The sequence below is a fragment of the Cavia porcellus genome, unplaced genomic scaffold (assembly GCF_034190915.1).
Source record: "Cavia porcellus strain 051 isolate PalLab524CR breed Dunkin Hartley unplaced genomic scaffold, mCavPor4.1 scaffold_2, whole genome shotgun sequence".
In the NCBI taxonomy this organism is placed as follows: domain Eukaryota; kingdom Metazoa; phylum Chordata; class Mammalia; order Rodentia; family Caviidae; genus Cavia; species Cavia porcellus.
Window position 1 is genome coordinate 30,015,916 of NW_026947485.1, and position 23,403 is coordinate 30,039,318.

The 23,403-nt window shown below is 36.0% G+C and overlaps 1 protein-coding gene across 6 annotated transcripts in view; it reads left to right on the forward strand.

Moving 5' to 3' along the window:
- Window positions 1-23,403, forward strand: part of Tax1bp1 (Tax1 binding protein 1) — an 84,863-nt gene that overhangs the window by 14,594 nt on the left and 46,866 nt on the right. For all 6 annotated transcript variants that reach the window (XM_063239910.1, XM_063239905.1, XM_063239919.1 and 3 more), the window contains exons 2-3: window positions 6,572-6,740; window positions 16,801-16,903. In XM_063239910.1, the coding sequence (XP_063095980.1) occupies window positions 6,579-6,740; window positions 16,801-16,903 (265 nt within the window). In that variant the 5' untranslated portion in view covers window positions 6,572-6,578. The remainder of the gene's footprint in view (window positions 1-6,571; window positions 6,741-16,800; window positions 16,904-23,403) is intronic.

The window sequence follows — 23,403 nt, forward strand, 5'->3', positions numbered from 1 at the left end:
GTTTTCTAATATAGTGGAGGCGCTCGGGCTGAGTTGTTTTGTGTTGTTGTCAAGGGTAAACACTCATAGCTTGATAGTGGTGAAAATCCTCAGATTTTATTTATTTTTTTTTGTTTGTATGCTTTTGTGTTTTTTGAGATAGCTTCTCACTATGCAGTTCAAGCAGGCCTTGAGTTCATTTTATAGCCCATGCTGATGTCAAATTTGCAGTGACTCTCCTGCCTCAGTCTCCCAAATGCTGGAACTACAGGCATGCGCCAACGTGCCTGTCTCTTCGGATTTTGTTCTTGACTCATTGTGTTCTTTGAGGGGTGGGTACCGGGGATGGAATTTACAACCTTGCACTTGGCGGGCAGGTGCTGATCTAAATCCCGGACCTTCTTGACTCTGTGATTTGGAAGATTTTGTTCGGGTACTTAGCAATGTTGATTTCATACCCTTTCCAGACAAAACAGTTTGTTACTTTTCATTTTTTTGATACTCATTGTGCCTCCTGGAACCAATTAATGACAGTACTGCTGAACTCGAGTTTTTAAATGATTACTCCAGAAATGATGTGTTATTAAGCCTATTAGTTATTTTTGCAGTCCGATAAATTTATTTATTTTTAATTTTTTAATTGTTTTTGGGTACAGGGAATCGAACTTAGGAACTTGAGCTTGCCGGGCAAGCGCTATACCACTAAGCTATATCCATGGCCAGTTTATTTATTTATTTTTTTGCCAATGTATTTTTAAATTTATATTTTATTTTTTATTTTTTGGTAATGGGAATTGAACCCAGGACCTTGTGCTTGCCAGGCAGGTGCTTGTGCTACTGAGCTATATCCCTGGCCCCGCTCTTTTAAATTTAAAAGAACATTTTACTGTAATTTTTTTCTAGATTTTATTATTATTATTATTTGCCTGTACTTGGTACTTGCGGTACCAGGATCTTTGTACTGAGCTACATCTCTACTACTTTGTCCCTCTGTCTGTCTTTCTCTTTCTTTTTTGACACAGTCTTGCTTTGCAGTTCAGGCTGGCCTTGAGCTCACTTTGTTGCCCAGGCTGGTCTCGAACTCACAATGATCCTCCTGCCTTATCCTCCTGCCTTAGCCTCCCGAGTGCTGGGATTACAGGCGTGAGCCACCACATCTGGCTTTATTGGAGTCTGTTCTTTTTTGTGTGTGCCAGTGTTCAAACTCACCACCTCGAGCTTGCTAAGCAGGTGCTTATGTGGCTAACCTAAATCCCTAGCCTTGGAGTTTATTCTTTTGGAATGGATATTACTATGTAAATTTGGGCTTTATGGATTTACAGCTTTTTTTTTTTTTTTTAAGACAGAGTCTCACAATGTAATTCAAGTTGGACTTGAGTTTACTGTGTAGCCCAGGCTGGCCTCAATTCAGTTATCCTCCTGCCTTGAGTTTCCTGAGTGCTGGGATTACAAGGTGTATACCACCACACCTGGCGGATGTATGGCTTTTTAAAGTTTATTTTGTTCCAAATCTTTAGATAAAGAGAAAGCATTTTTTTTTTCTCCCTCAGTATTTATCAGCCAGGATCATAGCATTTTAGAAGCCAACTTTTTTTTTTTTAAGTCGATAAAGTAAAAGTGCTGTGGGTGACTTCTGGGCAGAACATAGGGACTCTTAGCTCTGAGGAATTCCAGAGCTAGGAGTATCTGTAAGAGTACAGATTACCTGTTGGGGGCTGGGAGGTTTGCTTTTGTTGGAAGATTACTGATTTATAATAAGCCAGTTAAGTCTTTTGTTTAAGTACACTATGAGTAATTGGAAACTATTGAATCTTCAATTTTATTTTTTTCCTTCAGATGTTTGTGTGTTCTATAGAACTGAATTTTGGAGATAATTTTCAAAGATTGATTTTTTTTTTCCTCCGTGATGTTTAAAACTTTGCTTAACGCTTGTCATCCTTTACCAGAACTATGGCTCTTCATAGTAAAAGATGTGGTGCATTTCTTTTGCAGCAGTTGATGCATGAAGTTTTTTTTTTTTTTTACTAGAACACTTCTTTATTTGCTTTGGTTTCACTAACTTTAATTTCAAAAGGAGAATAAACAGTAAAATGAGCTAAGTTTTTGCCAGTCTGGTTTCATTGTCCTCCTAACTCATTTGTTCTTTCCCTTCGAGTTTAAAAGCCAGTTCTAGAAATTAAGGTATTTCACATATAATTAGCTTAGTCTGTGTGTGTGTGTGTGTGTGTGTGTGTGTGTGTGTGTTTGAGACAGGGTCTTGCTATGCAGTTCAGGCTGGCCTTGAACTTAATTTGTAGGCCAGGCTGGTCTCAAACTCCCAATGAACCTTCTTCCTCAGCTTCCCGAGTGCTGGGATTACAGATGTGTGCCCGCACACCCAGCTAGCTTAGTATTTCTAAGTCTCCCCACTGTATGTATGGATGTATGTATTTTATACCGGGAATTGAACTCAGGACCTTATGTTTACCAGGGAGGTGCTGGGCTGCTCAGCAACTCATGACTTAGGGCTTGCCAGGCAGGCGCTTAATGCCACTGAGCTAAATCCCTAGCCCTGAAATCTACTTTCTAATATGCTGACAAAAGCTTACATTTTTTAGTTAAGTAACAGCATCAGGAGCTGGTGGAAAGAGATACCACAACAGGCGGATCTGTTTTGGGTTTGTAAAAGTCCAACAGGAGAAAGTACAGATAACTTTCTTACCTTATTGACAACCCCCTCCCCCCATTTATTTTGGCAATGTAGTTGAGTATCCACTACATATTATTTATCTATAGATATTCCCAAATAACAAAATTGATCAAAGACTTTTGCATTGGTAGTATGGCACACATGAAAAATTTCTAGAGGAATTAGAATTTTGGGGAATGTGGGAAACTTGAAAGAGGAAAAGATAACCCAGCATGTAAATGCATTTCAGACGTTACTTCCCAGCGAAATGTGTCTGGCCCTTTAATTGTTCACTGCAAAATTTGACTTGTCCTTGATGTGCCATCTTACTATGTACCTGCTTCTGGGGATATACTTTAGAGTGGGAAGTACTTTGGCAGTGCCCTGTCTGTATAGGGGCTGTATTTCTCCTTTCTAACAGAGATAAGGTTTTCTCAGGATGTTAGTGAAGCTACACTTCCTATTATTTACCACAAGGTGATGCAGTGACTTTGTATATTCCTCATTAGGCGGTGGCAGGTGCAGCTTGCCTGCGTGCTTGCTTCCTTGGAAGAGAGTGTGTGTGTGTGTGTGTGTGTGTGTGTGTTTTGGCATAATTTGAATGTCAGCATTTTTATGAGCTATTTTATAACTTTACCTGTGGGAGGAGTGAACCCGAGGAACTGTGTGAGAATTATAATTTTTTGAGACTACTTTAAAAGGAGATTCATGATATGATTATTTTCAGAATACATTTGTCCATGCTAACTTTTTTTTTTTTTTTTTTTAACGGTACTTTTTTTAACAGTACTAGGGATTGAACTCATGACCTCATGCTTGCCAGGCAGGCACTTATGCCACTGAGCTAAATCCCCAGCCCTACTTTTTTTATAACTATAGGATGTATTGTAATTTAGAAGTTAAGAATAGTAAGGAATGGTGCAGTGACCCTTGTAAAATAGCTTTACAGTTATAGCATAGATACTTTTTTTTTTTTTTTTTTGTCTTTTTGAGATAGGGTTTCTCTATGCAGTTCAGGCTGGCCTTGAGCTCTCACTTTGTACCCCAGGCTGGTCTCGAACTTGCAGTGATCCTCCTGCCTCAGCCTCCCAAGCGCTGGGATTACAGGCATGAGCCACCATGCCCGGCTAGCATAGATACTTTTCAAATACAGTAGTTGAAGTGTTAGAGATTGATGTAGGCTTTTTAAGTAGAATGGTTGCAAGTTTTCTTACCCCTCATAAGCATCACAAATACTTAAAGTGTAGTGTTAGTGCCTTCTGTTAAACACTTTGAACTTGAGGGGGGAGGGCTCAAAAATAAGATTTTATGTTAGTATGTTTTTAAAAAACTATACATTTACAGAAATTAAAACAACAGAGTTTAAAGTTCTTGTTCATACAAGTCCTTCATCAATACAGACTATGATATGTATGCTATTTGAATCCTTTTTGATGCATGTAATAAGGTTTGCATGTTTGTATTCAAACGTGCATCTGTCCCTACTTATATTTTATACTTAAAAAATTTCAACAGAATAAAACTGTAAAATTGGATATTGGATTTTGAAAATAATTGGAATAACAGGTTAAATGAAGCTTGAACTTCTTTGCTTTGTTGTGTAAGAAAATAGGTATAACCATTTATTTATTGTATTTATTTATTTATTATTTAAAAATAAATTTTAAAATATTTGTTTTAGGAAACAGCATTAAATTTTAAAGTTTCATCACTAAACATTTAATTAAAAAGGGGAAACTATTCTAAGCCATTTCTTTTTTACTACCTTAAAGAAACCTAAATACAAACTTTTTTCATAGAAAAATATTGCAGATTCCCTTAACTCCATTTTGATATAAGAGGTTAGTTTAATTGATTTAGCTATAGTTTCTCTTATTGGTGTCTCATAACTTTATTTTTTGTATATGTTTTTGAAGTACTGGGATTGAACTCAGGGTCTCATACATGCTAGACAAGTGCTCTACCACTGTGTGTCCCCCACCAATTTATTTATTTGAGACAAAATCCGGCTGAATTGCCCACACTGGCTTTGAACTTGTGATCCTTCTGCCTCAGCCAGCACATCCAGGTATCAATATTTTTAAACAGAAACTGAATTTTTTTTTTTCCTTTTTGTGAAATTGCTGACTTAAAGAGACTGTTAGTGACTTTATTAGTATGGTGACCTCTCTGTGAACTTAGATTAGTTCAGACAACTCAAAGAAACAAAATAGAAGTCTGTACATGTTTTAGACAGATTTTCCTAGTGTTTTTAAGTGCTACCTTTTTGTTTTCATGAAAGCTTTAATGTTTATCAAGTGGAGAATATTCACAGCTACTTCCAGTGCTAACAGCCATTTTGCTAATGCTGAGGCAAAACATTGTTACACATCAGGATTATAGACAACTACCCGGTTTGTTCTAATAAATAGCTTCATGATTGTTAGTTACTTTGTGGGTTGGTTGTTCAGTGTGCTCTTCAGTAAAACAGTGAATTGACCATTACAGAAGCAGAGGTGATGCCAGAAGAGTTGATATATTCTAACGTGCTAATTATTTTAAACTTTAAAGATTTGCACCTGAGTATGATAGTGCATGCTTATCTTACTAGTTGGAAGGCTGAGGCAGGAAGATTGCAAGTTTAGAGTGTGGGGCAATTTAGAGACTAAAAACGAGAGTCCAAAAAAAGACTGGTGAAGTAGAGTGCTTGCCCAGCATGTACATGGCCCTGGGTCCAAATACCAGTATTGCAAAAAAGAAGCCTTAGTATTTCTTTTCTTTTTTGTACCAGGGATTGAACTCATGACCTCACGCTTGCCAGGCAGGCGCTTAAGCCACTGAGCTAAATCCCTGGCCTAAGTATTTCAAACAGGTCTACAAAAGAAAAGAAACAGTTGTCTAAGCAAACTACCTTACTCTTAGTGACAAGGCTTAATAATTGCTAAGACGTTGAGTACTCCTGTGCTTACTTTGTAGAATCTTGAGTTATGAAGTAAATTAATTTGATTAGCAGTATCTTGCTCTAGGTTTCCCCCTTATTACAGGAATTCCTGATAATGACTCAGAAGTAAGTGACATAAAGTCAGAGTCATAGGTTCACATAGTTATACACAGTGTACTATAGAATTGATTGTGTCAGGAGACTGAAGCAGGAGGATCACTGTGAATTGGAAGCCAGCTTGGGCTACATAGTGGGTTCAAGGCCAGCCTGAACTACATAGCAAGACTGAAAAAACAAACAAAAAAAGACATTGAACCTAAGAAGAGGAGCGATATGGGATGGGCTGGATTTGGGAGAAAAGTGGTAAAATTCAAGAGTTGTACATTGAAAGGAAAAGTTGCTTGACCAGTAGTCAGTAAAATAGTGACTTAAAACTGTACTTATTTCTGTTTGAGGCTGGTGGCTTATGTTGGCAGCATGTACAGTGGAACACATGCTTCATTTGCTTTTGTTTGGAATAGAATTAGAGGGTTGATCTGGGCTTGGTGATGAATACTTTGTAATCCCATCTATAAGGGAAGCTGAGGCAGGAGGACAAATTGGAGGACAGCCCACGCAATTTAGCAAGATCCAGCCTAGAGGGCTTGACTTTCCAGGAGAGTTAAGAGTTTTTGTTTTAATCCCTGAATAATTTTCTGAAGCCGTACTGACTGTAGTTGTTTCTCAATTTTTTTGAGTTTTGGAACCCAGGACCTTCAGACTGAGCTATATTCTCAACCCTTTTAAAAATTATTTTGAGACAGTATCTGAGTCACTTAAGTTTAGTTTGTATTTATATCTTTAACCATATTTTAAGGAAAAATTCCAATATTTAAAAGTATTTATTGTCTCAATATTTATGACATGTAAAGATCCATGAAATTTGCATTAAAATTTACATATTTTGAAAGTAAGAGTTTATTCTTAACTGCTATTATTTAACTTGTATGAATTACTTGTTTCAGATTCATAATGACATCCTTTCAAGAAGTCCCACTGCAGACTTCCAATTTTGCCCACGTCATCTTTCAGAATGTGGCCAAGAGTTACCTTCCTAATGCACACTTGGAATGTCATTATACTTTAACCCCGTATATTCATCCACATCCAAAAGACTGGGTTGGTATATTCAAGGTAAGAAAGCTTTCTGAATGTGTCTTTCATGTAGGTACTTTTTATTTTGTTGTTTAGTAGCTTATAAGTAGCTTATATTACTCATATACAATATGAACTCTGCATTATGGTTCAGTTTTGTAAACATCACTGTGAAATAATTTAGTAATGCATGATAGTAAAAAAATAAATGTTGGGAACTTCATTTCACTAGATTTCTTCTCTGTGATCAAGGGTTAAACTTAGCTAAGCTTTTGTGAGAAAGTTTTTCAGAATCCTTTTGTCCATGTTCTCCATTTCGTACTATAAAATTCTTTTCCTAGGCTGGGGATTTAGCTCAGTAGCGTAAGCGCTTGCCTGGTGGGCATTAGGTTGTGAACTTGAGTGTTTGATCCCCGGTACAAAAAAAAATTCTTGTCACTTAGTTGCATTAATCATTACTGTTTTGTCCCAGTCGTTTATGACTAATTTTCTATAGCTCAATAGCCATGTTATCTCTTCTGTTGTTTCTTTTTCTTTCTTTGTCGTTTTTAAGACAGAGCCTGGTGGGCATTAGGTTGTGAACTTGAGAGTTTGATCCCCGGTACAAAAAAAAATTCTTGTCACTTAGTTGCATTAATCATTACTGTTTTGTCCCAGTCCTTTATGACTAATTTTCTATAGCTCAATAGCCATATTATCTCTTCTGTTGTTTCTTTTTTTTTTTTTCTTTTTCTTTCTTTGTCGTTTTTAAGACAGAGTTTCATTATGAAATTCATGCTGGCCTTGAACTATGTATCCCAGGATGGCCTCAAACTCTCCTCAGCCTCATGCTCTCCTGAGTGCTGGGATTTCCAGAGTGTGCCACCGTGCCTGGCCTTCTTCTTTTGTTTTTAATTGCTGACATTGCTCGTATTGTATTATATTACTTTAGGAGCATATTCTGTTTTATGTGGCAAATAGTAAACCCTTTGATGGCAGGAGTCTCAGTCATATTTTATCAATCATTTTTTTATAATACTTACTTGAAAATTATGTTGAAATGGACATTGTAATGGTAGGTACCCCGCTGTACTGGTGGTTTTCTAGCAATTTTAGCCTATCAGAATATAGTAGGGAACCAAAACGTTACTGTCCTCTGAGTAGTAAGAATAAAGTCATGAATGTCCAAACACAGATACGATTTTTAATAGGCTTGAATTGTTCATTACCCAGTCTGCATGAGTTTAAGCAGAAAAGCAGAAGAAAAGTATACATCACATTTGTTTTTAGCCATTTATCCCTTGATTGATATCTAGATTGCCTCTGCTACCTGTCCATTGTGAATTATGCTGCAGTGAGCATGAATGTCCAGATCTTTCTTAAAGATCCTCTTTTAAATTCTTGCCTGTATACCCCGAAGTAGCATTGCTGGCTCATAGGTAATTGTCTTAAATTTTTTGTGGAATCTCCACACTTGTTTTCCGTAACAGCTGCACCACGTTACGTTCCTTTTAACAGCATAAGCCTCTCAGTCCCTCCCCATTCTCCCTAACTCTTGTTTTGTCATAATGACCAGCCTAACAGGTGTGAGATGATAATTCATTGTGAATTTAGTTTTGATTTGCACTTTTATTACGATTATTGAGGAAACATCACATGCTGTGGGTCACTTATATGCCTTTTTTTTTGTTTTCTTTTGGTGCTGGGGTTCAAATCAAGGGCTGCGTACAACCTATGTATATACTCTCAACCATTGGACTATATCCCTAGTCCTCTACTTGTATATTTTCTGTGAAAAAATATTTATTTAATTCCTTTACCCACTTGTAAGTTAGATTTTTTTTTGTTGTTGTTGAGTTGTGGGAATTTAGCTAGGTGACATAAGTGCCTGCCTGGCAAGCTCAAGGTCATGAATTTGATCCCCCCATATGTAAAAACAAACAAACAAACAAACACAGTAGGAAAGAAACTGGCTCTGCAGAATGAGTTTGGGCCTAGTAAAGATAAAAAGAGCGTAAAAGTAAAAATAAAAGTACCTAGTGCTGCTGGGGGACATAGTGTGAACTATTTGTGGAAAGCTGTAATAGCCTCCAGTAACATTTTTCTTTTTCTGGATTATTTTGGCTATTTGGAGTTCTTCAATTACTTATGGATTTTAGGATTTTTTTCTATTTCTGCAGAAAATGACATTGAGACTTTGATAAGGAATAATACTTTGGATAATACAGACATTTTAACATTATTATCATCTAAATCCATGAACTTACATTTCTGTTTTTTAGTATCCTTTATAATTTGTTTTAGGGGCTGGGGATTTAGCTCAGCGGCATACACGCCTGCCTTGCAAGTGCCTGGTCGTGAGTTCGATCCCTGGTACCGATTTAAAAAAAAAAAAAATTTTGTTTTAGCAGTGTTTTATAGTTGTTAGTATACAAGTCTTTTACCTCCTTAAGTCTGTACCTCAATATTTCTTTTTAATGATATTATAAATCAAATTATTTTCTTTCCTTTTAGATGGTTCATTGATACTATAGAAATGGAGCTGATTTTTATGTTAATTTTGTGTCCTGCAATTTTGCTGTCTTAATTTCTTTGTATGTGTGATCTAGAATTTTCTATATATGAGATCATGTTATCTGTGAACACATAATTTTATTTCATTTCCAGTTTGTGTGTACTTTATTTATTTTGTTTAAATTCTCTGGCAGTGACTGTCAGTACTATGCTAAATAGAAGTAGTGAAAAGGGCATCCTTGCCTTGTTTTTGATCTTAGCGGGAAAACTGATGTTAGCTGTGTGAATTTTGCTTTGGCTTTTCTTACATTGAGATTATTTTCTTCCAGTCCTAGGTTGATACTTTTAAATCATCATGAAAAGGTATTGAATTTTGTTGAGTGCCTCTTTTACATTGATATGATCATGTGTGTCCTTTCATTTTCTTCTGTTAAGATGTCATATTTATTGATTTTTATATGCGGAACCATCCTTTTGAGAATAAATGCCACTTTGTCATGATGTGTAATCATTTTAATGTGTTGTTAAGTTTAGTTTGTTAATATTTTTTGTTTACTTGAGAAAGAGTCACTATGTTGGCTAGACACAGTCCTGCTTCAGTTTTCCTACTGCGGGCATCACCTCACTCAGCTAATTTGCTAGTATTTTGCTGAGGATTTTTGAATATTCATCAGATTGTTTTCTGCAGTATTCTTGCATTTTTGTGTCATTTTGGTATGAGAGTAAAGGTCTCATAAAATGAATTTGGAAATGTTTTCACCTCTGTACTTTTTTTTTTTTTTTTTTTTTGGAAATCAAGTAGGATTTGTGTTAATACTTTAAATGTTCAGTAGAATTTTCCAGTGAAGCCATCTGTCTGGTTCTGTGCTTTTGTATTGAGAGGTTTTTGATTACCAGTTAGTTATCTTATTGGTTTTAGGTCTGTTAGCTTTTTTTCTTCATGGTTGATAGGCTTTATATAAGATTCTAAAAATTTACTCATTTCTTCTGTGTTACCCAGTTTGGTTGTGTGGAATTATTTATAGTAGCCTGTCACGATCTGTTTTTTTTTTTGAGACAGAGTCTTGGTATGTAGTTCAGAGTGCCCTAGAACTCACTGTATAGTCCAGGCTGGCCTTGATTTTTGCAGTAATCCTCTTGCCTCAGCCTCTTAAATGCTGGGATTACAGCTATACATCATTGCCACACTCAGCTGTTTTGATCCTTATTTTTTTGGCATCAATTGAATTCTCTTTCATACTTTCTTTATTTTTGTAGGTTTTCTCCTTAGTCATTTGGGTAAGGATTTGTCTATTTTGTTGATCTTTTCAAAAAGCTAACTCTTATTTCTGATTTTTTCTTTTAATTTTCTGTTCTATTTTATTCATCTCTGTTGTAATCTTTATTCTTTTGTTCCTTAGGCTAAGTTTGGTTTTAATTTTTATTTCTAGTTTCTTGTGATGTAGATGTAGGTGGTTGATTTGAGATCTTAAGGTAGGTGTTTACTGTTACAAACTCTTGTAGTACTGCTTTTGTTAGTGTGACCTATTTGGTTTTTTTGTTTGTTTTCTTTTTGACTTAGAGGCTCAATATGCAGTTGGCCTTGAACTCACTTTGTAACCAAGGCTGGCCTCAAACTTGCAAGGATCCTCCTAGTTTTAGATTTTGGTTTTGGTTTGGTTTGTAGTAATGGAGATTGAATCCAGGGCCTTTTCCCTGAATTACATCCTTAGCTCTTTTGTAATTTCTTGAGACAGAGTCTTGTTTCTCAATGCTGGGCTCAAACTTAAAATCCTCTGCCACAAGAGAGTGCTGGGGTTAAGTATATAGATGGGTACCACCATGCTCAGCTGTATGTTGTATTATTTTCATCTTTCTAGATATTTTGAAATTTTTCTTATAATTTGTTATGTGATCTGTGGTGATTAAAAAAAAAACTATTTGATTTTCTATATATTGATGAATTTTCTGTTTGTTTTTTCCCCTCAGCACTGCATAGTATACCCAGGGTCTTGTGCATGTTAGGCAAGCTGTGTACCACTGAGCTGCAGCCCAGCCCATATTGACTTGCTTTGTGGCCTTATGTAGTCTATCCTAATGAATGTTTCAGTAGTGTTATTCAGTAGTGTTGTATATATCGATGAAGTCCAATTAATTGGTCTGTAGGCTTCAAGTCCTCTGGTTTTTTTTTGTTTGGTTGAGCTCATGGTTATTAAAGCTAAGGTATTTATAGGCAAAGAGAAAATATAAAAAAAAATAAAGCTAAGGTATTAAAATCTATTACTGTGTTTTTATTGCTGTTTAAGTTTTGTCAATGTTTACTTCATAAATTTGAGTGATCTGCCATTAGGTGCATATATATTTACAGTTGTTATAGCTTCTTTTTTGTCATTGTATAATATCATTCCAGTTGACTCTTAACGACATTTTTTGAGTTAAAAGTATCAGGTGATTTCAAAATATGTGCTGAATGTTTAAATAAATGTGTTACTGTAAAAGGCACATTGTCATTAATTCTCCTTAAAATACCCCTTTTGTTTCAAGCACACGTACAGCATGATTGTTTCTTTTCTCTTTTTTTTTTTTGAGACAGTCTCACTGTGTAGTTCTGGGCTGCCCTTGAACTGACTGTAAAGCCAGGTGGCCTTGAACTTGCAGTGATCTTCCTTGCCTCAGTCTCCTGAGTGCTGGGATTATAGGCGTGTACCACCACACCTGGTTTTATCTCATCATTCTTGACACTTTCTGAAGCAGTATTGTGTCTATATGAGATATGATAAAAAATATGGTGAATGCTAGCCGTCAGAAAGGCAAGTTTATAAAACTATTTTTTCCTCACCTGCCATATTCAGTGAATCAAGCACCATGCAACATTTCACTTTTCTATTTTTTTCTTGGTACTGGGGATCAAACTCATGACAGTGCACTTACAGGTAGATGCTTAAGCTACTGAGCTAAATTCCCAGCCCCTAACATCTCACTTTTCCCTGAAGTCCAAAAAATGATTATGAAATGGAAGTGTTTGAATTTATTCAAGACATTGAGGCAGGAAAAGAAAAAAAGACTTTGAGGCAGAAATGACAATGCAACTAGATAGTCATGAGAAAAATGTCTAAAACTATTTTAGAAAGTGGCAAGACGAATGGAATAAGTGTGTTTAAAACATGGAAAGTATTTTGAAGGGAATGTGGCAGAGTGTGAATCTTTTACTATAAATTAAAAAACAGCAGTCCTTTACAGTCACTGTATTATTTTTTGTCTTTTTGAGACAGGGTCTTACTATGCAGTTCAGGCAGGCCATGAGCTCACTTTGTAGCTCAGGTTGGTTTCAAACTTGTAACAATCTTCCTGCCTCAGCCTCCGGAGTGCTGGGAGTCGCTGTATTTTTTAATCACACCTCACATATTTGTGAATATGATAACCACCCCATTCTTTTTGGTTGATCCTTACAATTAGTGTATTTTACCTCTTTCACTTTCAGGTTTTGTCTAAAGGCATCTCTTAAAGATAGAATATAGTTAGATTTTTAAAAAGAAAACCTCAGTTACTCTACCTTTGATTGAGTTTCACATTGAAAGTCATTACTAGTAGAAAACTTAACGCTGCTACTTTTATTGTTTTCTGTGTATCTATCTATTTTATTTATTTATTTTTGGTACCAGAGATGGAACTCATGACCTGGTGCTTGCCTGGCAAGTGCTTATGCACTGAGCTAAATCCCCAGCCTTTCTTTTTAGTTATTTTGTAACTGTTTTCCATACTTGGTGCTTTTTGTATTTTGATGATTTTTAAAATAGTGACATGCCTAGATTCTCTTGTTATTTGCATGTTCCCCATTCCCCGCTCCCCACTCCCCACTCCCCGCTCCCTTTCCATTTCCCTTTCCCTTTCCCTTTCCCTTTGTGTTGCCCTTTCCTTGCACCCTCCCTTTTTTCCCTTTTTTTCTTTATGGTATTGTGCTACTTCCCTCTGAGCTACATCTCCAGCCCCCCCCCCCCTTTTGGGAGCAGAGTTTCATTAAGTCGGTAAGTTACCCAAGCTGGGCTCAAAGTTGGCATTTTCTTGTCTCAGTCTTTAGAAGTCCTGGGATGATAGGCATGTACCACCATTCCTGGTTTCCTGTTCATTTTCTTTGGTGGTTCTTCTATAGGTTGTTTTTTATGTGGTTATGCAGGGATTATATAAAATATAATGGAACACTTTAACCACTTGCCTGTCCGGTTATTTAAGTATAGGATACCAAAAATTACATGCTTTTCATTAATTTTATAAGATAACAGGAAAAATAAAAATGACAATTTTATCAAATTTATTCTATGCTAGAATTAACTGGTTGAAATGACACCCGCCCAAGCAGTGCTTGGGACAGTACATAAGTAAACGTGCTGCCTGCTCAGGGTAAACTGTTGGTTACGCTGATAAGTTCAGTTGCATGCAAAAACTGTACTATTTGCATCTTTCCTCTTTTATGTTGTTAAAAATTGTACATAGTTTTATCATTATTTTTGTGCTTTCATTAAGCATTAAGTTCTGTAAGCACCACTGGTACAGTATTGCAGGATTTCCTTCTAGTATTCTGCTAGGAAATCTTCAGGTAATCTTATAGAAGCTCCTATGTGAGTTACTTTTCTCTTGTTTGTCTCAAATTTTCTTTGGCTTTGATAATTTAATAGTATATCTTAGTGTGACCCTCTGGATTTATCAAATTTCTTGAGTTTTGTTATCCATTTCTTTTTTCAGATTTCAGAAGGTTTCAGTTATTATTTTTACAAATAAATGCTTTGCTATTTTCTCTTTATTTTGGTAATACTCATAAATATATTGTCTGCTTGACAGTTTCCCATAAGTTTAAGCTTTGTTTTTTCTTCATTCATTATTTTGTGTTCATTGCACTAAGTGATTTCAAATGACTTGAGTTTACTGATTTTTTAATCTGTGTAAACCAACTGTTGGAATCCTCTTGGGAATTAATTCAGTTATCGTATATTTTAGCTCCAGTATTTCTATTCAGTTGTTTTTATTTTTTATTACTTTTAGTAGTCTCATTCATGTTTTTGTGAATTTTCTTTAGTTATTTATTTGTGATTAATGGTGCATTGAGCTTTTTAAAGATAGTTATTTTGACTTGTCAGATAATTCATTACTGTTTCTTCAGGGTTACTTTGTCCAGGTTTATTTTGTTTTTTTGGGTCGCCTGTTTCTTCATTTGCCTTGTTATTGTTTGATATTTGTGCATTTGATAAGACATTCATCTCTTTCAGCTTTTCCAGACTTGCACCAGCTTGTGTAGAGATATTCTGGGGTCCCTTAAGCTTTTTATTAGGAGATACCGTCTTTGACTTTTTTCATGTGATTTCTCAAGTAGGAAGATTTGTGATTCTTTTTTCAGGAGTTTGTACTCTCCCTCTGGTGTGTGTCTGTGGTATTGCAGTTTGTTGTGCTTCGAATGGCTGCATGGAACAGTCTTTTGTTCTCCACATTGCTTAGGAAACTGAAATGTGTTGGTTCTCTCATAGCCCCAGCTCAGCCAGGATAGAAACCTGCACACCCCACTGAAAAGTCAGATTTTAGATGCATGTTCCCACTCTTTCTTTCCCAAGGGAAATTGACTCTGCTCTTCCTGCTGATCTGTGCCAGTTAAGGCAGAGGGCTTTTGTGGTTATCACTGTGCTCTTCCACTTTTCAGTGCAGCTGCTCTTTGACTTTGCCTTTGCTTGAGATGCTGTCACCATTTAATTGGCTTTTGGAGTTCTCACAAAGGCTATTTTGGACTGTTAATTGGTGTCTCTGTGGGAGCAAGGTCTAGGCTACCCAGTCTGCCATCTTGGTAATGAGTTCCCTTTTGTGTCTCTTATTTGATTAAAGATCTCATTTCTCTCCTTTGTGTTTTTCTTCCCATGGAAGACAACAGCTAGAAAGAGAGCTTTCCATTATTTTTTAAAAATAATGGCTCACTTTGTTGCTTAACTAGACTCCTGGACTGAAGTAATATTCCCACCCCAACTTCCCAAGTAGCTGGGACTACAACCGTGCATTTCCTGCCTACGTTTCTGTCCTTTGTCAGTTGTACTTGTTTTAGGAATTGCATAGGCAGAGCATCAGCCAGGTGTGTGGAGACTCATGCTTGTAATCCCAGCACTCTGGAAGCCGAGTCAGGAAGATTGCTATGAGTTTGAGTTTGGACTAATATAATGAGACCCGGTCTCAAAAAACGAGAACAAACAAACATGTATAGTTAGAGCATCAGTGTTGGAAAAAAGAAAGTGGAATTTCATTTCAGAGAAGTATGAAAAGTATTTTCTCTCTAGCCAGGAGAGGAATTTTGATGGTTAAGACCTTGGTTGACTGCCATTTACTTATTTTTCAGTTTGTAACCTGAAGATAATAACAATAAGCCAAAACAAACATTTTGTAAACTGTATCTTTTACTGCTGTGTCTGGTGCTCTTGAATCAGGTATCACTCATTACTGAAGTTAACAGTTTTACACGTTCTCACAAAGAAATGGCGCACTCAGGTTCAATATTCGTGTTTTGTGTAATTTTTTTTTTTTTTTTTTCTTTTTGAGACAAGGTTTTGTTATGGCAGTTCAGGCTGGCCTTGGGCTCACTTTTTACCCTACGCTGGTCTTGAATTTGCAAACGATTCTCCTGCCTCAGCTTCCTAAGTGCTGGGATTACAGGAATGTGCCATTACACCCAGCTGTTTTTTGTAATCTTAATGCCAGTCAGAATCAGAATTTGTATATCTAACTCTGGTGGCTGATACTTCTTTGGGTAGTATTACCAGCAAAGGACTATCTAGTACCTGTTTTAATTTTTTTATTTTAAAGAGAATAAACCCAAACAGGATAAAGCCAATCTAAACAAAACAATGAAAGCAATAACAGAATTTCAAAACAAGACAATAGGAAATCAACAATGACTATCATAATATGTCTTGTTATCTTCAAAATAACTGCCATACCATCACACGTAATAAAAATCAAACAAAAACAGAGTAAGACTCAACAAAACAATGTGATACAGGACTTCAAATCAAGATAATAGGACATTAATAATGGCTACCATAATGCCTCTTGTTATCTTCAAAATAGCTGTCTAGACTTGATACCTGTTTTTAAACATCTCTGATAGTCACACAGTAGTCTATATGGACAATGCAGATTAAGTTTTTTTTTTTTTACTAAATTTATGAATTGCCTATAGGCAAGATTTGCCAGAGTTGAGGGATTAGCAAATTTAGTTAATAAGTTTAAGGAAGAAGAGGCTGCTAAGTACAGTAAAATAAAAACCTTAAATTTTAGATAAAATTTAAAAATCTGTTTAATGATATCAAATTTTAGACAAAACAGGTTTTAATTTCTTCATGTGCGTATGTAGATTATACCTGAAAATTTGGATGGTATACAGTAGAGCTTATTAAATTTATGTAGATTTTTATAGCATTATGTTATAGCTTAATAAAAATTACAATTGGACATGCTTGTTAATACTCATGACTTGTGCACATATTAAACATGTTTTAACTTTAGGATATAATAAGATATAGTAAAAAATATATGCTGTGAGATATATCTGGCTAATGTTAAACTATTTATTTGTGTTCTCGTTTTTGTTTTTCCTTAGGTTGGATGGAGTACTGCTCGTGATTATTATACCTTTTTATGGTCCCCTATGCCTGAAAATTATGTCGAAGGATCAACAGTCAATTGTGTATTAGCATTTCAAGGTATAAGACTATAAATTGCAGAACCTCACAATACTAGATATCTTACTGATGTTAATATATGTATGCCATTATAATTTCCCTTTGAGTCATATCCAAAGTTAAATTTATTAGTGTCTTTGTTGAACAAAAATCACAAGAATGTAAATATCAAGTGTAGGCCATGTGATATTTTAATGATATTTAAGTAACACTTAGTAGTGTTTTGGCTTTTTATCTTAGGTTTCATTGAGGAGAGTAGGTTTCTTTGCAGATCTTTACTTTTGGTGATTTTTATTTTCCTGGGAGAAAACAGTACAATTGGCTAAGATCAGGAAGGCATGGGAAAAGATTAAGGTTGATCAGTGTAACCACAAAATACAAAAAAGAGACTACTTCTTTGGAGAAGCATTTCAGGGTAAAGACTGTGAATTGCAGAACCTCACAATACTAGATGTCTTATTGATGTTAATATGTGTATGCCATTATAATTTCCCATTGAATCATATCCAAAGGTAAACTTATTAGTGTCTTTGTTGAGCAAAAATAGAACAAAATGTGCAGAGTTTCTTTACAAGTCTTTGCCCCACCCTTCTCTGGTTTTTCTGAATTTTAGCACTTGGAGTTTAGTTTAGTTTGTGTTTGGTATGGACACTAATTGTCAGTATGACTGAATAGAGTGTGTGGGTATGTTTCCTTATGTTCTATTTCAAAGAAAGAAACATTCAGAAGATAAAATTTGTAGTAATATATACAGATTTAGGTTCTTATGTTAAGGATTGGTGATACAGTTCAGCATGTGCTTCCCCTCTCCTTTCCTTTTTGGGACAGTGTCTTGCTATGCAGTTCAGGCTGGCCTTGAGCACACTTTGTATTCAGGAATGGTCTCACAATAATCCTCCTGCCTCAGCCTCCTGAGTGCTGGGATTACAGGCTATGCCACCGTACCTAGCAGCGAGTATTTATTATGTATAAGGCCTTGTGTTCAATACCTAGTATCTGCAAGAAACTACTGTCTTGTATGTAGTTTATTGTTAAACACATGGCCTTTTAAAAGATAATTGATATGAATATGTGCTTTAAAACAGATTTTATTGTGTTTAAAGTTTTTTTTTTTTTTTTTTTAAAGTATGGGTTTACTCCTAGCCTTTTTTGGTGTGGTTGGTTTTACTTTTAAAAATAAGGTTACCAGGGGCTGGGGATTTAGCTCAGTGGCATAAGCGTCTGCCTTGCAAGTGCATGGTTGTGAGTTCGATCCACAGTACCAAAAAAAAAAAAAAGGTTACTGAAATTGTTGTAGTGACTTAGTGAAAAGTCTAAAAGTGTAAGAAAAAGGAGAGAGAAGTGTTTAGCCTATTTCTGTTTATACCTTTAAAAATGTATTTATGAGCTGCAGGTCATAGTGCATGCTTATAATCCCAGCACTTTGTCTGGGAGGCTGAGGTAGGAGGATCGGAGTTCTAGTCCAGCCCAGGCAGTTTAGGGACTTAGAGAGATCCTGCCTCAAAATAAAAAATAAGAAAGTGCTGAAGGTATAGCTCTGTGGGAAGTCCCTGGACTCAGTCTCTAGTCACTAATAGCAACAGTGAAGAAGATAGCTAAGCATAAATGCAGTTTTTTTTTTTCTTTAAATTTCAGTAATGATTGGTTTTTATTTTAAGTTTTGAAGTTCTACTTAGAACTTTATTGTTATTTGTTTGTTACAGAGAGAAGTCAGGATAGACTCTTGGAAAAACTGTCATATGAAATGTTAGAAGGATGGGGCTGGGGATTTAGCTCAGCAGCATAAGCGCCTGCCTTGCAAGCAGGCAGTCATGAGTTCGATCCCTGGTACCGGTAAAACCGAAAAAGACAAAAAAAAAAAATGTTAGAAGGACTTATTTATTTATTGTCTTTTTGAGACAAGGCTTTGCAATTCAAGCTGGCTTGAGTTCACTTTGTAGCACAAATTGGTCTTGAATTTACAACAGTTCTCCTGCCTCAGCCTCCTGAGTGCTGGGATTACAGGCATGTGCCACCACCTCCGGCTCTAGAAAGATTTTTTTTTTAAAATTTATTCATTTATTTTTATTTATTTATTTTTATCAGTACCAGGGATCGAACTCTTAATTTTTTTTTTTTTTTTTGTCTTTTTGTTTTTTATCGGTACCGGGGATCGAACTCACGACTGCCTGCTTGTAAGGCAGGTACTTATGCCACTGAGCTAAATCCCCAGCCCCTGAGGGATCAAACTCTTGACTGCACCCTTGCAAGGCAGGCGCTTATGCTGCTGAGCTAAATCCCCAGCCCTAGAAGGGTTTTCAAAAGCACAATCCAAATCACTATTCTGATTTTGTGGGTAGGACTCACCTGAAAGGCAAAACTCCGAATAACTAACAAAAATATCAACATGTGATTTTTTGTTTTTGTTAAATGGATCCTTGTTCGTTTATTAAAATATTAACAGTGCTACAAAGTTTATAAAATTTGACTCAATATTTGGTTTGTGTGTTTTCTGGTTTTATTTTCAGTGTTACTTATCTGACAACAAATTTTTCAGACAAGTAGATATAAATTGCAGTTCTAAATAATTACCCCCCCCCATTCTGTTTTTGAAGGTATTAGGGATTGAATGTAGAGCATCTCTATTGCCCTCCCTTCTTTATTTCGAGACAGTGCCTCCCTAAATTGCCTAGGCTGGCCTTGAACTTGAGATTCTTTTACCTCAGTCCCTCAAGTAGTTGTAATTTCAGGCCTGTACTATGTGCTACATGGATATCAAATGGTATTGTACCGTAACTTTTTAGTTATCTTATTTTAGTGAGTTTTTTTTAACCCCTTGTTATTGGGGATTGAACCAAGGCCCTTTCCACTGAACTACATCCTAGCCCTTTTTAATTTTGAGACAAGGTCTGCCTAAGTTGTTAAATTGTCCAGGATAGGCTGAACTACATAAAATTCTCCTGTCTCAGCCTCTCAGATGGTGAAATTACAGGTGTTCACCACCAGGTTTGGCAGAGCCTTTTGTTTTTTTAAAGTCTTAGACCTTTGAATATTATTTGTAGAAGTTCTAAAAGTCATGATATCAGAGCTAATTAATCAGATTGTCTACCATGTAGGCTTTTAAAATAAGTAGTGGTTATTTGGAAATCTAGTTTGCTATGGATTAATGGATAGATTTAACAGTAGATTTTAGGAGAGGATAATTTTTTTTTGTCTTTTTGAGACAGGGTCTCGTTATACAGTTCAGGATGGCCTTGACCACACTTTGTAGCCCAGCCTGGTCTCATGATCCTCCTGCCTCAGCCTCCCAAGTGTTGGGATTACAGGCGTGAGCCACCATGCCCAGCTACAAGAGGATGAATTTTTAAGACATTTTGCTAGCTGAATATGATGGTACATACCTGTAATCGAGCATTTGGAGAGGCTGAGCCATGAATATCATCAGTTCCAGCTCAGTTTGGGGAACTGAGTGACTTAGCTGGACACTGTTTCAAAATAATAAATAAAAAGGACTGGTTACATAGCTCATTGTGAAGGTCTGATATTAATAATCTTCATTACACACACAAGTCAAAACAAAACAAAACATGCAATGCTAGATACTTTATATTCACAACTATTGGATAAATAAATATATATATTTTTGGTCTTTTTGAGGTGGAGTCTCATTATGCAGTTACGGCTGGCCTTGAACTCACTTTGTGGCCCAGGCTGGCCCAGAATTCTCTGTGATCCTCCTAGCTCAGCATCCAGAGTACTGGGATCACAGGTGTGTGATGCCATGCCCAGCTGGATATAATTTTAGATGCAGAAACTTTTGCAAAAATAATTAAAAGAATTTTTTCCTCTGTTCAGCTTCTTCTAGTTTTTTTTTGTCTTTTTCCTTTTTATCGGTACCGGGGATCGAACTCAAGACTGCCTGCTTGCAAGGCAGGTGCTTATGCTGCTGAGCTAAATCCCCAGCCCCTATTAAATATACGCCTTTCCTTTTTTTTCTTTTTCATTTTTATGGGTACCAGGGATCGAACTCACGACTGCCTGCTTGCAAGGCAGGTGCTTATGCCGCTGAGCTAAATCCCCAGCCCCGCTTCTTCTAGTGTTAACATCTGGCATGGCCATAATACATTTATTTTATTCCTATTTTCTTATTATTTTGAAGGTAGTAAAATACAACAGAACAAGACAGAACAAAGCCAAATGAAACAGTGCAGTTAAATTGGTACAGAATGTCACAGCAGGTTACTGGGATAACAGTAATACGTACCATAGTATATCTTGTTATCTTCACAGTAGTTGTCCTTTCAGTCAGGTAGAGCAAAATCAAACCAAATACAGAACATTATCAAAATAGAATATTGAATAGAGCAATACAGTTAATCAGAACAAAGCAAAACAGTTATAACAATATTTGCCTTGAAAGAGATGGTAGAAAGAAATCTCCCCTATTTGCTATATTGCATATGGTCAACCTCCCAAGAGATGCTCAGACCTTTGGCTCCCATTTGCTAATGGGGATGTGTGTGTGTGTGTGTGTGTGTGTGTGTGTGTGTGTGTCTGTGTGTATAGGATGGAATGTTTGATTCTCAGCCCGAGCTGGTAGGCTCATGGCTGCTTACCAGGGAGGCAAGCAGGTTGCTTTCTTTTCCAGTGCCCTAAGTGCCAACATGGTGGGATCTCTGGAGACACTGGCTGATTCTGTCCCTGGGGTGCCCACTTGAGCCACGGCTACTTAACCAGAGGCGAGTGGGTTGCTTCCTTTCCCAGCGCTCTTAAGTTCCAGCATCAATACATTTATTTTAAATATGAGTAGTTTAGCAGTGGCATAATATTCTTGGCTAAATTATAAAACATATTTGAAATATAATATTCTTTTTCTGTTCTTGAGTCTAAACCCTGATCCTGTGTTGCATGTAGTTGTTCTATCGCTTCCTTTGGGTTTGTTTGCCTTTTATTTTTTTTGGAGAGATGCTTTTGCTTTGTAGTTCAGGCTGGCCTTGAACTCACTATGTAGGTCAGAATGATTTTGAACTCACAGCAGTTCTGCCTCAGCCTGCCAGCTTGTTTGCTATTTTTGTACGGTTAGATTAGATTAAGGTTATGTACTGTTTTGGGAAGAGTGTCACAGAAGAAACAGACCTTTCTCAGTATTGGGGAGTACTTGATATTTACGTACATTATCTTGATTGGTTAAGGTAGTGTCATGTGAGTTTCTCAATTGGAATATTTTCTTTTTTGTAGTAATAAACATTATGGGTGGGCTAACATGAGACTATGAAGGTATCTTACATCTTTTTTAACCACTAGTTTTATTATCTGTCAGTTAATCTGGCCTACAACAGTTAATGCTGTGGTGTAGAATGTTCATTACCTCTGAATTTATTAGCTGGTATTGTTATGTGAGGAAGTATTGTCATTTTCTCTGAATTCATTTATATAAAGCTTAATATAAGAAAAGCCTAAAGGAAAGCAGAGGAAATAGGTATAATAGGCTAAAAATTTTAAGACATGAAAGAGTAGTAGGAATAATGATTAGATATTTAGGTAGATAATAATTAGGTAAATATATTCATCTCTTGTGTATTCACATTTAATTAGGTAAATATATTCATCTCTTGTGTATTCACATTTAATAAATGTTTCCTTTTTATAAGTCATTGTAGGTGATTCCAGAACTTACTTATGTAACATAATTATACACATACAAATAAATATGCATATGCTCTTAGATTGTGTGTGGGTCTATGTCTATATTTGCCTTTAGTGTTTTTGAGATGTGATGTATGCTGTAAAGTATGTACATAGTAGTAATGCTGATAATACTATTGTTTTTTTTTTTTTTTTTAGTTAAAAGTACTGTGAAATTTGGAGAGATGGTAAAAGGTTAGTTTAGAATTAGAACACATCTAGCAAAATTTAAAAGGTAGCTTAGCAGTTAAATAAAGAGGGGAACAAATATTCAATGTTTTTTGTCAGATAGTGGCTAAATATAAATACATTCTCTGCACATACTTTCAAGGTCAGAGATAGACACATGACTTTATCTTTTTTTCTTAAAACCCCTGTGCTCAAAGAGTTTAAGTAAATAGTGGTGGAGCTGGAAATCCTGAATAGATCTGTGTGGTTCCAAAGCTTATTTTTGTTGTAACATACTAGTAGACTACATCTTTGTTATGTGTAGTGTAGTCCTTAGTTAATGTCTCCTTTTACATGTAAATTAAATCAAAGGGAAACTTTCTTTAAATGATGTGCTCCCATCCCCACTTCTGTCTTGCTTAGATTTTTATTCTGGGTCTTCCCTTGTTCCTCCTGCAGCCCTTTTCCCTCATGAAGTATATACTTTCCTCTCCCACATAAATTAGTTTATATTGTATAAATTTAGACTGCAGAAATGAAGATTTTAAATGTGTTTGAGGGGAAAGGAAGAGACTAGTTTCCACAGATACATTTGCAGATGATAGGAGGAAAAACATATAATTAAGTGCCAGGAATAAGAGATGACAGGTGTTGTTAAATTTAAAAATAAAAAAGTTTTGTTTGTTAAC